The sequence below is a fragment of the Bombus pascuorum genome, chromosome 13, assembly GCF_905332965.1.
Source record: "Bombus pascuorum chromosome 13, iyBomPasc1.1, whole genome shotgun sequence".
Lineage (NCBI taxonomy): Eukaryota > Metazoa > Arthropoda > Insecta > Hymenoptera > Apidae > Bombus > Bombus pascuorum.
The window spans coordinates 8,041,146-8,056,071 of NC_083500.1; the positions used below are offsets into that span (position 1 = coordinate 8,041,146).

A 14,926-nucleotide genomic window follows, 5' to 3' on the forward strand; every position below is an offset into this window, starting at 1 on the left:
AAGAAGAACAGAACGATTACTATCGAAAACCGAAGGAAAAGCAGACACGGGTTAATCGGAGGCAGACAGTGCGAATCAAGCGGATCGTCCGGATAAACCAAGGCGACTCGCGCGCAGACACGACCGTGCCAGACCAGCGTTCCCCAATAAAAGTCAACAAAAGACTAACGATTCATTCGGCTAATGGAAAAGTCCGAAAACAGAAGCGTACCATCCACCCCCTCGCTTTGCCTCTTTCCTCGGTCGCCGCCCCTTGTCGCCCTCCACCCCGTTTCTACCGTTCATAATTAAGCAGACTTTTAGCAGATTAGATCCGCGATTTCGCGCACGCCTCGCTGGCCGTTCCGTAAGTTGTCACGACGAGAGCCGCGGATTCTTTTTCAATCTCGACGAAATACCATCGCATGATATTCGTTCATCTTCTTCTATCATCTTCACGCGAGTTTCTAACATGATTTTGCTCGTTATCTATTTCTTTCGAACCAGCAACTTTCCTTATTAAGGAATTTGGAGATTTTTACATTTTTTTTTTTTTTTGTTGAAAAATTAGGGTATTTTTTCAAGCAATTCAGCATATTCTTTTGTTAAAGAATTTGGCAATTTTCGTTCGTAAATAAAAATTTTATTACTTCGGGAGTTTTTCAGAAACTGGAAACTCTTTTTAAAACGAGCAATATTTTAAACAATTCTTCGAATCTATCGGATTAAACATTGCCTAAGCCTTCTTCAGTTATTTAATATTAAAATACTTCTTCTCAGCTATCGAGAAATATAAAAATCAGCGAAGATGAACTCGTATCTTTCCCTTATCGCTGCTTCGAATTGATAGTGGCACAACGAGAAGAAAGTTCTACGCTATCAACGCCAAGCAACGATATGGTTCTGATATGTTAAATTCTACCACAACCTTCTTAAAAATTCCGTAAAAATCGCCCAATAATTCCACCGTCTCTTCGACGGGTCTCAGGACGTGTAGAATGTTCCATCCTCCGTCCTTTACCCCATAGAATTAATTACCGCTGCCTGGAAGAAGAGGCCATTTCAAGGAGGAACCAAATCTCGAAAGAGGAGTTGTGGAATCGTTGTCCCGCAGTCGCGAGATCTGTCTTAGTCGACCTTAATCCGCTCGACTATCCGCTGTAAGACACTAGACGAGGAAGAGAAGCGAGAAGAAGAGAAAAGAAAGCAGGAAAAAGAGGCGTTTGCATCCCCTTAATCTGGCCTCGAGTTCTCTCGAAGCGAGCTAAGCCCCTTGTCGGCATATTGCGACGATTCGCGGCTATAAAAACGCGCGAGAGGGTCTCGCGAGAGGGTGTCGGCGAAACGAAAGGGGTTGTCGGCTTGGCCGAGTGACAAATGGCTCGGAATAATACCAGCCAGCCCGAACGAGTCGGCACCCAACGCCCAACATCCGCCGCGCTGGTTCCCCTCAAGCTCGTCTCGGAGGAACCGTGGCTGGCCCTCCGGGGCTTACTCTGACAATATCGTTAAACGATCTTCTTTGTTTTCGTTCCGTTTCACCGACACCCTGCACCCCGCCATCGATCTATAATCGTGTTGAATGCTGATGAACTTTCTTGTCTTTTGGAAATTGATTTCAGTCTTTGACGATAAATAGAGGTTGGCGAATTTTGCGGATGTTTGGTATGTGAGAGGATGGTACACTAACTCTTTTTCGCTGTGGATTTGAAACGATGGTGCGCTGTGATAAATGTTGCAAGATTTTAGAAAAGTTATTTCATATTGGATATAATTATTTAGCTATTTTTAATATGTGCTTCTCGTATGATAGACTTTGAAATAGAAAATGCCATAATAATCTATATATCGCCGTGACGATTATAAATTTTAACGATTTGTAAATATGAAAATGGAGAAGATAAGTAGAAATTGATTTTGCCCTCTAAGTACGTGCAATTATCACTCATTGCCTATACACTTATCTGCTAATTAATTAAAAATTAAATCCAACAGCAAAAAGAATTTAAAAAATCGAAAAGGTGAATAAAATACCATATTTACTTAATTAACAGAGTTTTCCAAGCAGAGAGTTATATTTTGAAGATATTCTGAGACGTTGGAGGATTTCTGAGCTGTGATCGAGATAGAGAGGATTTTTCAGTGGATCCATCCCTGCCGCATCACCGTTTTTTCATTAACTTCCCCTTAAAGAAATTCGATTCTTCGAGGGAAAGGGACAGAATGGACGATCCAGATTCGACTGCACGGCGGCTGGACGGAGGGGAAGAAGAGGTCGGCGAGGACACAAAGCTACTTTAAATAAAGGAACGCTCCATCCATTGAACCTATTGTCAACCTCTGACGTTGACTGAGCGAACGGCAGGTCCACAGAATCCATCATCTCCATAGAAAACCTTAATTATTTTCTGATGAAAGAAACCCTCTCTCTGCTTCGATTGCTCTTTTGCCTTCTTCTTCTCCTCCGCCCTTCCCTCTTCTTTTTTTCGTTCATCTTGAACTTGGAATTTCCCCGTTGAAGTATCGAAAAAGTCATGAATTGTTTATAATATTATTTCACCTTGTATTTCTCTACAGACGTCTCTTCGGTTAAAAATTCTTGCAATTGCCTCTCTGACCGTCATAGAGAATCTAATTTGTCTTTTCTAAGATCTTCTGCACTTTTAAAAAATTAGACTTATTATTGAAACTGGTCTACCAATTGCACCAAAAGTATTTTTCTGTTAACAGTAAATAATCTTTCTGTTCTTTTAGTTCTACATACATGAAATTATTTTCTTACCCACTAAACAAATTCTTTCTCTGTAGAAAATAATCCCACTATCGAATTGATCTATAAACTACTGAGAAATATCGAAGGAAATTGTAAGATTGTCAAAGGGTAGAATTATGAAATTGGAAAATCGTAAAAGACAAGTCTGCACCTTAAACCGCGTAACTCGTCAATTAACCAATATTATCAATCGCTGCGTTACTATACAAGACATCTTTAAAATTCTTTTTCTTCCCTACAAACGCTGTTTCAAAAACCTATCCCTTCGATTCTTTCCACAAATCCACCACAGAAGCTCCTCTAAATCATATCCATCAACGCGATAGTAGAACAACGTTGACTTTCCCTCAGCGATAAAAATTTCTCGGCGCAACATTTTCCGGATCCGGCCTTTGGATCGAAAGTTTGAGGTCCCATCGTGGCTCTGGAGTGTTCGCGGGTCGTGCGTAGGTGGCACGACAAAGCAGAGATGAAAGAGCGCTCAGCCCCTTTCCGGTGGCATTCAAATGTGGCCTTTCTAACCATGCAACCCCATATCTCCCGCATCCTTTCCCTTCTCTCGGTGGAAAACGTTTCGGGGAAAGCAGGGGCACGTCGACCAGCAACAGCAGCCCATCTCCGCCGGTCCGCCAAACAAATGACGCTTGAAACAAACGAAAGACGGCGACGGCGTTTGTCTTTTGTCCGTGCTGGCACGCACGGAATCCAACCGTGCCTTCGCCGGAGGGGGCGGAGAATAAAAAAATATCGCCGCCGGATTTTTGTCTCGGTTAGCCAAACGATTCTGCTTAATGGTTCGCGCAAAGCTTCCCAAGAGGGAGATACCAGCCTATGGATTCTTCGATGCCATCCCCTTACGTTCGTGTTTCTAATTTTTGACGGAGCACTCGTGTGTTGCAGACAAAACGTGAGATTTTCTGGGAGAAGCATGATTTCTCATTGAAAAAATTTCTGGTCTTCTTTTTTTACCGTTAGAAGTTTTCCTTCGAATCTCTTCTATGTGCGTTTCCAATGAAATCTGAATTTTTCAGGGAGAAGGGATGTTTGTAACGTACGGCTTATAACTAAACTTTCAGCGAATCTTTTTTATGTTGGTAATCTACAAGTTATTTCTTGAATCCACTCTCTCGATCTTGACAGAGGATCTGTGTATCGATTCGCAGCACTCTGAGAACAACAGAGTTAATAAGTCAACATGCACTGAGCTTACTTTTCAATGTTAGAGAAAACCCTTTTTGAAGATTGAAAAAGAATTGATTTCTTCTACTATTATTCCATTATATCTACTATGCACAATGTATATGCACAAATAGGAAACTATGAAACAGTTGATAGTAGATCTTTAAAAGTATTTTTATATAAAATTGTCACTTTCAGGCCGTTTAGTTGTATCCAGAAAAACCGCGAATTCAAGAATGAAATTTCGTAGTAGCAACGATTAACAAACGAAAGACTGAAATTTGCCTATTCGTTGGATAGTTAAGACGTCAGCCTGGAACATCTTGGGTAGCAAAACGATCGGAGACGTTGATCGTTTGAGAAGGGTGAACGGAGACACCGTTCACAACGGGCTTCTCCCTTTCTTTCAATACCTTAATGTCAGCGAGCGTTACGAGCTTTTGTCTCCGACTCCCCCGCCGCCGGTGCAAAGGGGTTTTCACCACCGCTTGAATCCTACTCGAGGATGAAGCTTTATTTAGCAGATGATATTTACGACTTCCAATCCCGCGCGACCCTCCCAACTTTTATATTGTCTTTGGCGAAGTTTCGACGCTGTTGCCTCGGTCCATCCCCCCATACCTCTCGTTCATCGATTCGTCTTCGGGCTTCGATCCCTCTTTGTCCGACTTCGTGCTGCGTGACGATTCGAGAGCTGTGTCAGACTATGACGCGAAAGTAGTCACACTTTTTGGATGGAAAAAAATTCGAACACTATGGAACTTTGCTGGAATATATACGCCAAAGACTGAAGCATTCTATGTCTTTTCACAATGGACGTTAGACCATTTCTCGTGTATTGCGGTGCAGTTGCACGATAATCGATTACAGTTTTAACTCTGTACAAGCTTTTCAATACTTGAGAAATTTCTGTGATAGTTCTCTTCTAGAAGTTTGAAAGACAGTTTGATGTTTATTCTCTGGTACATTTTGAAACTGAATTATCTTTCAAGAATAAATAAAGAATTAATTAACTGTTTGAGATTTATATAGTGAGAAACACAGATAGGAGAAGTTACCATACCAAATTAAGCTTAATTCGTTTAGAATTATTATCTGAAGTAATAATTTTGAAAGCGAGGAAGGTATTTGATTTTTAAACAAAATCTCCGATTTTCGATTCAACTGTAATTCTTTCTTTATGTTTTTTATATTCTATATTTTTCTATTTCATCGTGTTTCTGACGTTAGCAATTGATTGAAACCCTACTATTTCGATATGTTGTCAGCTAGCTAGTCAAAACGATGCGATGTCTCGAAAAAGCACGACAGAACCGTCATCCGATCCTCCATTTCCGTGAAGCGTTTCCAGCACTCGGCATGGAAACAAATATGCGTGCACGTCTGTCTTATCGTCGAGCCACCCTTCATCCGAGATTGTCATCCGGGTTACGAGCAGCTGTAAACACCAGTAGCAAACATAATATAACGAACGCTTCGGGCTATGCGTGAAACAAACCTTCTCTCTTATAGTTATTCCTGCGTACGGATTAATCCCTTCCGAAAAAGGCTCCTGTGCCTTCCTGAACGATTGTCGATGAAACTTGTCGAAGATACTTCAGTAACCTTCGTCTCTTGATTTATAATACTTGAAAAATCACTTGGGGAATTTTGACGAGCGAAGAAAATAATATTTTAGATTAGCAATTGTATAGAATTCAATTGTTTATATAGATTCCATAGTTGAGGTATTGGAAATATAGCGGAGAAATACTTTATTATTCGAGAATTCGCTAGATGAATACACAATAGTATTGGAATCTCAAATTTATAAAATATATGTAATGTAATGATAGTGAGACGATTTTAGAAATGGAATACGCGTATTATCGTTATTGACTAAGATAATTAAAATAAAAGATCACGGAAGAAACGAGGAAAGTAAATCATTGGTCCCTGTATCGTCTCATTAGTCATCTTTTCAGCTTCGTATGCTAGAAACACGTATGTAGTAACAGGCAGCATTAGTCAGACGCTCCATAAATCCTGAAACAAAGAAACAACTGTTAGTAGCACGAATAGAAGAATTATTCGTATTTACTAGTTATATTTCCAACCATTCATGATGGAAACTAGTAAGTAGTAACAGACTGTTCGGGTCAGACACAGTACTAAGCAAATCTACCTTCCTAAAACGAATTAGAAACACGATAAACGCCGCGAATGGATAGGAAACTTCCACAAGAAAAATCGTTTGCTAGCCATCTTTCCAACCACACATGGTAGAAACTCGCAAGTAGTATCATATAACACAGGGCAGACGCATTACACAGTAAATTCACCATACTAAAGCGAATTGAAAATACAACGGATAGCACAAATAGATAGAAAACTTCTACAAGAGGAATTATTCGATAGCCATACTTGCAACCACGCGTGGTACGAAGAACTCGAAAGTAGTAACGGGCGGCATTGGTCAGACACGATGCTTCGTCTACACTGAATCACTCTTTTAAACGAATTAAACACACAACAAATGGTACGAATACGTATAAAACTTTTATAGGACCGTTTGCACTTTTACGCGCACTATGGAAGCTCGTAAGTCGTAAGTAGTAACAGGTGGCACTAATCAGACGCGTCACTTAAGTTATTGAGTTCTCCAGAAAGACCGGACAATGAATCGACCTTTTCAAACTGAATTAAAAAGCAAGCATACAAACCCGAACAAGAAAAACGTGTTTGTACTTCTGATCTGTAAAACAAAGCTACATTTCTGCATTGTAAACGGAGAATGAATTAACAATCCTGGCAAATGAACAGCGAACCTATCGAAAAATCAACAGAACCGAATCCAAATTCCGGAACCTTTAACATTTCATACCGGATGGTAAAATCGCGTTGGAACGCTGATCCCTTTCTTGCTGAAACACCCACAGATCCCGCCACCCCCGATAAATTATATGTCGATAAATTAAAGCGTGCCGGACGTCCGCCGATAAAAATCGAAGATGCGAACCGACCAAGCCGATGGAGGAAAGAGCAAAAGGCCGGTGGTAACAGCGATTCATTTTTCATCGACCTAACCGAATTTGTCGAACTCGGGAGCCGCGCCAAGGGTGGGATCTAATTTCAGGGCCATTACGATGTATACGAGCTTCACCACCCTCCACCGACATACTCTATCCCCTTTGATCGCCGTGAACTATCATTTGTACGAATTACATCGACCTGCCTCCACTATATCTACGATCGTTTATTATTATTAGCATCGAGCCAACGCGTCACGCTTTCGGGACCGAAGGATCCTCCATTAATCCTTCCGGAAATCTTTGAGGAAACTTGGAGATATAGGAAATCGAAGTTTCCTTGTTATAATGCAGCTTTCGCACAGGTGAAACGTACAAAATTATTGGCGCTGTTGGAATATGATACTTGGAAGACCTCTGGCAAATATTTGGAAAATTATTGACCTTCTTGGAAAATAATTTTTAGAAGACTTTTCGGGAAAATATGTTCGATGATGTTGAAATACATCGAATTCGATAGTTCCGACGATATTTCGTCTTTTTATAAAGAATTTTTTGTACGATGAAAGTATTCCGATATTCCGATATTCCAATATTTAAATATTAGGTCATAAATTATTAAAAGTATGTAAATATTAAGTAATATATAAAATACATATGTTTGTGTCTTTTTTTAATTAAGATAAATATACTTCCACACGTCATCGCAATAGATTTAGTTTTAATGGAAATAATGTTTCGCTAAGATTGATGTACTAAAATTTATAAAATTCTCAAGGCTAGTACGATCGAAAGAAAATTTAGAAAACTAGCGGTAAACAGTACGTTCATTGGTAGTGTCCTTGGAAAATTCCATTTTTATTATCTCTGTAGGGAATTTATCATCGTGTATCATAAGTGCATACAAACCTGAGAACCACATCGGCATTAATTTAAAAAATCAGCAAAGACTCGAGATCGAAAGATCTGCCCTTTCACATTTCAGGAAAGTAGAGCATCCGGAAGAAAATAACTCCGGCGTGAATAAATGATAGGAGCCGAAAAAAGTTGGCGGGCATCCCTTCAGCCGGCCAGTTGGTTGTACGTTCGCGAGGAGGAGCTGTCCTTTTAATACTTTTTGTCCTTGCAAACCCAGCAGCAGCGCTCTCCTTGCCGTCAGAAGGGTGCATGTTCGTTTTCTTTTTCTCTTTCCCTCCTTCTTTCCTCTTTTTTTTTATCCCTTGCCTGTTCGTTCGTTGTCAGCCTCTCGCAGCCCGAGCACTTTAGATAATAAGGCCAGGATGCTCGGGCTCGGACGAAAGGGTAAATTGGGTATTCGTCCGAGGAATTATCTCTCTAATTTCTTTAACGTAGCAGTCTCTCACCTTGCTCTTATGTATGCGTATAATTTTCATCGTCGCGGATCGGGGCTTGCCTCGAATCCCCGCCATCGCCAGCCAACCCACCCAACGATGCTCTCTCCTCAGGATGAAAGGGTTCATCTACCTGATGGAAAAGATCAGAAGAAGTCGAGAAGCCGCGTTAAATAATTCCTGATCCCTCCTTCGCTGACCCTTCCTGTACGCCTTTTGCACCCTTTAATCAGGCGCAACTGTCTCGTCTGCATCACTACCGATCGAAAATCTTTAGCCGTCTTGAAAATGTATGAGGTACTGCGATTAGAAGAACTGATGGCTAATCGATTTTGTCTTGATCAGTGTTTTTGCTAGATTTTGGTAGTGTTGCATCGTTTCAGTATATAGTTTATATGAAGTTAAATATCAAAATCGGTGGAAATGAACAAATTAACCAATGTTAGGTTAATATTAACATTGCCAGGATCCTCCAACTTTTATATTTTATTCTTGCTACTGTTTCAACCAGTAAGAAGAATATTTTAAGATACTTAACGTAAAATCGGACCGGGTAATCATGCACATTTTTCATATTTTGTCCAACCTGTGAAAATATTTCTTAACGTTAAAAAAATAGAATTCAGTCGAAAATGACCGAGAAAACGAAGCAGGGATATGACGATAAAAATAACTAATATGTACAGAGCACTAATGTTGACGATTAGCAAGTATTAACCAAAGAATGCATGCAATTTAAATATCATAATCTACATAAAATCCTAATATTCTGTTAGAAATAAAAGATCCTAACGCATCTAGGCAATGGATCTACGTACAACTTCAATTCCACACTCTATAACAAATAGCATCTTTCGAATTCCCAGATACCATCCAATTTATCAAAGTCTCCCAACTTTCGTCACCTCGTCGCATTTTACCCTATACAATCCACAAAAGGCTCATTGCCAGTAGCTACAGTCTTCCATATAGAACAAAGACAAAGTTTAGTACCTCTGAAGCGGAAAACCCTGACCAGTCACGGTTTCTCTCGTCTGGATCGAGATCGGTGAAAGAGAGCCGGCCGAGAGCCGCAGGCGGCCACACCGCGATTGAAAGAACGGCCCCAATCATCGACTCTGGAAATGCATTTTCCGTCTCTCTGGCTTCTGTGCCCGACGCCGTGGCGGCGGTTTTCGGGCATAGCTTCATACGGGCTAGCTACGGTCCGCACATCGGGCAAGAGGAGAGGGCCAGTCTTTGTCGCTATTTCGGGGGGATGAACGAGCCGGGGACACGAATACGTGTTCGATCGATGAATCACTCGGCGTGCACCGTTGACGTTGACGCGGAACGAGAGCGCGACACGCAAACACACAGAGTGAAAGGGAAAGAGAGCGAGAGAGGGAGATCGAGCACTCGTGACGAACGATGCAGCAGCACCAAACCGGTAGCTGAAGGAGAAAGAGAGAAAGAGAGAGAGAGAGGAAGGAAGAGGAGCAGAGCTACTAGTGGGTGGTAGTAGAACGGGGGGACGGGTTAGAGGGGGTTGGATGCACCCTCTCTGGTGTATGTACGGTGGCAGCTCACCGGTTGCGGGTGTGGAGTATGCAGGTGCGGGTGTATTAAAAAGCGGGGGTGGCTGCGGTCGCGTACCAATCACCCGACGGGGATGAGGGGGTGGCTCCGTGAGCGAGAGGGGGATCGAAAGGTGGTCTGGTCCAGCTCGATGGACGGGGTAGGCACGGCAGAGAGAGGGATCATACAGAGAGACGGTTTGTTCCGAGAGAGAGAACACGCCCGTGCCACGCAACCCCCGTGAAATTTTAATCGTGTCGTCATTGGGGTAGTTTGTTACGATAACCCGACCAGCATGGACGTGTACGCTAGGGTCTTTCGACGAAGGGAGAAAAAAGAAAAAAAAGAAAGAAATAAAACGTCCTGAAAAGATCGAGAGAAGAGAACCCGAGTTTCTGTATTAGTCTCTTTTTACAGATGGATGGAAAAACGTTGAGACTGTGTCGTAGTTTTCGGGAATGTGATAGAAATCTTTGAAGGTAAGATTTCTTTTTACATAAAATTGTCGTTTCTTATGTTAAATATTACGCGTTAAATATCGTTTCAGAGATTTTGTAAAAAAAATCTGTATCACGTGTCTCTATGATACTCGCGCCATTTTTATGTCTGCATGTAATTTACACTTCTCATTCATTAATGGGACTTCATCATATACGTGAAATAAATAATGTGGAATATAGAAACCATCGCTGGGTGTCCAAATTATTTCATCATGCATACATAGCAATTATTTAATTTAATTCATTTATTATTAATCCATGTCACAGAGCCAAATTCGTCAGGAAATTCCTTTTATGAAAGAACATTCGCATATTTCCATAATCAGGTAATTCGCTCAACTTCAATGTTACTGGAAATTTCTATAGACTCATCCCCAACCATATTACTTGATTTGCAGATAAAAATTCAAAATGTTTGATAAAATAATCCGATCATAAGATGTATACAACGCATAAACATGTAGACAAAAATACGAACTATAACCAAGGAATAGGAAGGCGAGACACAAATATACCTTAAATATATAATACCTTATCAATTAGTAAAATTTCATATACATGTATATGTATGTAGGATTCTAACATAAATAGGTCGTATTTTTATATGCGTTGTAACATAAGTAATAAAACACGAAGAATTTATACTAAAACTCAAAGTTAAAAAGCTAGATGGTCCTAATTCGATGGCCAATTGACTATTGAAAACTAAGTAACTCTAATGACTTTTCACCATTCCATTTCGAATCTCTGTGCTATTTTTACCGGGCTTGTTGCGGATATTTACCTGTGTCGTAATTAGCAACGTGGACGAGCGACGTTTTCATCGTTTGGGAACGCGTCGCTGCACCAACGCCGCTCACGGTTGAATACATCGTTTGAAAGATTCATGGCAATGCGGTGTGCCGGGCATTATTGCTCATTTGATCGGGCGGCGCATCCGAAAATAATGTAGAAAATTGTTTTGCGGTCTTTTTATCTCGATTTCAACCACGTGACACGGACACAGAGAGAGAGAGACAAGGGTTGGAAGCGAAGGGCGTGTTGGTGAATGTTGAGGCTATGTGCAGAGAGAGACAGAGACAGAGAAAGAGAGAGAGGGTGAGAGAGAGAGGAAGGGGTCGCTTTGTGTGTCCCATCAATCACGCGGACCTTTTCACCGAGCGGATATCGGGCCTGGCCGTTTTTGCGTGCGGTGCATCCCGCTCGATTGCAATCGTGGCGAATTATTGAATCTGCTGCATATCTCGTCCGTCCGGATTAGGTTGGGTTAGTTGGCGCGCGTCCGCGACTTCGCCGATTTTGCCCCCGCGAATCGGCCAATTCTCACCCTTCCACTGAAAAGGATATCGATCCGCGAAACGTGACGGGTGTTTGCGAAATTTTCCTGCGCTAATCAAAAATCTTCCAATAAATCGATAGAGTTTCCAAACGACCCGGTTCGTTTTCCTTTCCTCGAGTTTTCGAGGAGTTCGAATTTTTAAAATTTCCTCTCCGATGGAACTAACGAATTTTCTCTATCCCAAAACCTCGTGAAAGTAAAGACATCTGTTAAAACTTACTAGGAACCAATTATCCTTTCCCCGTCTCTTTAAGTTTCCGAGGAATTCGAGATTTTTTAAAACTCTGGAAGTTTCCTTCGTAGTGTGTCAGAAATTTTAACAAAAACTAATTTTCATACAACACTGTGTCCTACGAATGATAATTGTCAAAGACGTTTTAAAAGTAGTCTCTAAAAAATAAATAGATTTCCTATGTTCCAAACCTTCGCCGAAACAAGAAAATATTTAAGAAGTTAATAAATACGAACTGTTATGGAACGTTGTTCCTTGCTAGCAAAACAGTCCTACTATAATAAAAATCATGATCTTAAATCTAAAAAATGTATCTTGTAAAATCAACGAGTTATTACGTAGAATATCAGAGCTTAACAGATAAAAGCAGTACTTACTATTTGAAGACCAGGCCAGGCTGGTGTCGAATAGAATGCTGCGTAAGAAGATGGTCATTCATGGAACGGATGATATTACTTTATTTGATGATGTACTTAAACAGTGAAAGAAACTCATCGTCGAGGCCAGTCACATCGACTCATACTTAATTTTCGTTACGTACACTTTCTGACGGTCGATTAATGTCTCTCATAAAAGGAGGCGAAGAAACAAAAAGGAGATGGGGTAGCCTAGAGACACGTGACTCTGGCCTGGACTCTTTAAGTCAGTGATATTTACAACGTCACGGGTTCACAGTTACCGCGACGAGAAAGAATCGAACGATATCCATCACACACAGACCTTGATAATAACTTAACTCGTCGGAGTTGAAGTTCCGCGAGATTCTATCAACTTTGTGTCCATTGAAACGAAAATCAGGAATGGTATGATAAAGATCGTTCGAAAAAATCGATTAATCTCACTCGAAATGACAATGGGTAGCGTTTCACACGTACGCGAAATAGTAACCTAAATAATAATTGGACGCCGCTTATATATTTACATACTATACGAACGTAAACCCTGGTTAGTCCTCGAGTCCATGATAATTCCTGGTTCCAGGACCAGGCTCTGAGCTTTCCACGAACTTTGTTTAGGCTCATCTACATCGATACAAATCTCTCTTGTAATCACCTGGCCGTACGACTGTCTAATATTAAAACAGACCCTAAATCAATCGAGGCAGATCTGATTGAAATTTACAACAAGACCATCACGTAAAATTTCGATATTTATCTATCGAATGCAGAATATCCTCGTTTAATACGGTCTCCAGACTTGTCTAGGCTTAGGGCTTCTCTCTCTTCTGCTTCGTACGCCTTCCCTCTCCACGTCGGTATCGTCTTCTTTCTTCCTGGTGGTAAGATCTTGTCCTACGTTCTCTTTATCCTGTCCTTTTTTTGTACTGAGATCCACAGTGCCTTCCAGACGAATCTTCAGATCTCTGCGAGGAATCTCATCGTTCGTGATCTCTTGATCGTTCGAATTTTCTATACTAGGTCTTAGGTGAACAGAGGCATCTTGAAATGTGACGTCAGTAGTGTCTTCCAGGTCGCTTCTAATGGGAGAGATCCTTGGAGAATCCTGTTCCGGAAGAGACTCGTCGCTCCTCACGCGATCTCTGTTCGCATCATTCTCGTTCCTATCGTCCACTTCTATGCTTCCGTCAGGACTGTCCAGACCTGATCTACGAAGAACATCTTGATCCTCGTCTCGACGTTTTTCTTCCTTCAACGCGGATTCTGGACTGCTACTGCTGCTACGAAGTTTTCTCATTTCTTCCACTCGCGCCTGGTCAGGTCGCTGGAGCCGTTGCTGGGCCATTCTTAACGCTAGAGCATGCCATTCCGGCTCTAAGACGTACTGTTGCGTGTGGTAGAGTGGATTGTAGAGCCAAGAGGATTGTGGCAGCAACGGGGCGAATATCGATCCGAAGATAGACCCTGTGGCCCCCAGAAGATGAAGACCTATCATTAAAGTGATTATATCAGTTCTATGAATTCTTCATTTTTTGTTAATTTATTGAGATAAATTAGAGATTGAAGTTCAGGGATAAGATTTAAATTGGAGGTCGAAGTTTAAGAGGTGAGATTTGAGTTTTGTAAGTATATTTTAATAGGCAGTTGTAATCTTCGACTCGCGTAAAACAGATCAAATCGCTAATTTTCGACATGTTGCTCTTTTCATACTTTTATAATGGAAGGCTTGTTGTTAAATCCGAACTCTTTATTATATAATTATATAATTGACATATTTTTGGTCGTTCGAGTTTCGATCGTATCTTTAATAGTACGTTGCGCTTTAAGGCAGACCTTTTTAGGTGTACCTTGTAGAAGTAATTTGGAATGTTCACCAAACTCAACTTCTTCGGGTCTGCCCTGACGAAGTGAACTGAAGCATTCAAAAATACGATCAGAGCCCGAAGAACCACCAATGTGCCATCATCGTGAAAGTTTAAAATCTAAAACTATATGACTTTTTATCTATTCCCTGTTTATCAGCGATCTAACCACACCATGCAAACTGAAGGTTAAAAAAATAATTGTCGTTAGTTTTATAATGTTAAAAATTTGGTAGAAGTGAATCGATACCTTGAAAATGTGAATGATGTCCAGAGGGACTAGGCGTAGTAGTGGTGGTGGTAGGTTCCGCCGGAGGCGTTGGTGCCGCAACAGTAGCCGTCGTGAGTAATCCAGGTCCAGGATTACCAGGTGACGTGGTCGGGGTCACCTCCCTGACGGACACGCTGATTGGACCCAAATCATTCCTGGACGGTTCTTTAAGAAACCCATTGACCAATCAATTTTCATCTCTTTGCCAAACATCTATAAATCATCTGACACTATTACCAAGGTCTGATATACTTTTTACAGATCGTACAAACAAGATCATTGGGAGGAATAATTTGATTAAATCTAATTCTTTCTATCATTTGAGCGTAATTATTCTTTTTGCCATGTCATGGCCTTTTAAGTAAACTACGGATGTTTATGCAAATTTATAAATTTATTATCTTATACAAGGATTTATACGAGCTGTTAAAAAAAGTCCAATAATTGATATAATCGATATTAATATAAACTATTAC

General features: G+C 40.9%; 1 protein-coding gene and 1 long non-coding RNA gene across 3 annotated transcripts in view; one reads left to right on the top strand and one right to left on the bottom strand.

Moving 5' to 3' along the window:
• Nucleotides 1–14,926, top strand: part of LOC132913274 (uncharacterized) — a 343,670-nt gene that overhangs the window by 185,600 nt on the left and 143,144 nt on the right. The window lies entirely within an intron of this gene.
• Nucleotides 12,358–14,926, bottom strand: part of LOC132913701 (uncharacterized) — a 34,867-nt gene continuing 32,298 nt past the window's right edge. For both annotated transcript variants that reach the window (XM_060972210.1, XM_060972211.1), the window contains exons 7-8: nt 14,430–14,615; nt 12,358–13,805 (exon numbers count right to left, since the gene is read on the bottom strand). In XM_060972210.1, the coding sequence (XP_060828193.1) occupies nt 13,099–13,805; nt 14,430–14,615 (893 nt within the window). In that variant the 3' untranslated portion in view covers nt 12,358–13,098. The remainder of the gene's footprint in view (nt 13,806–14,429; nt 14,616–14,926) is intronic.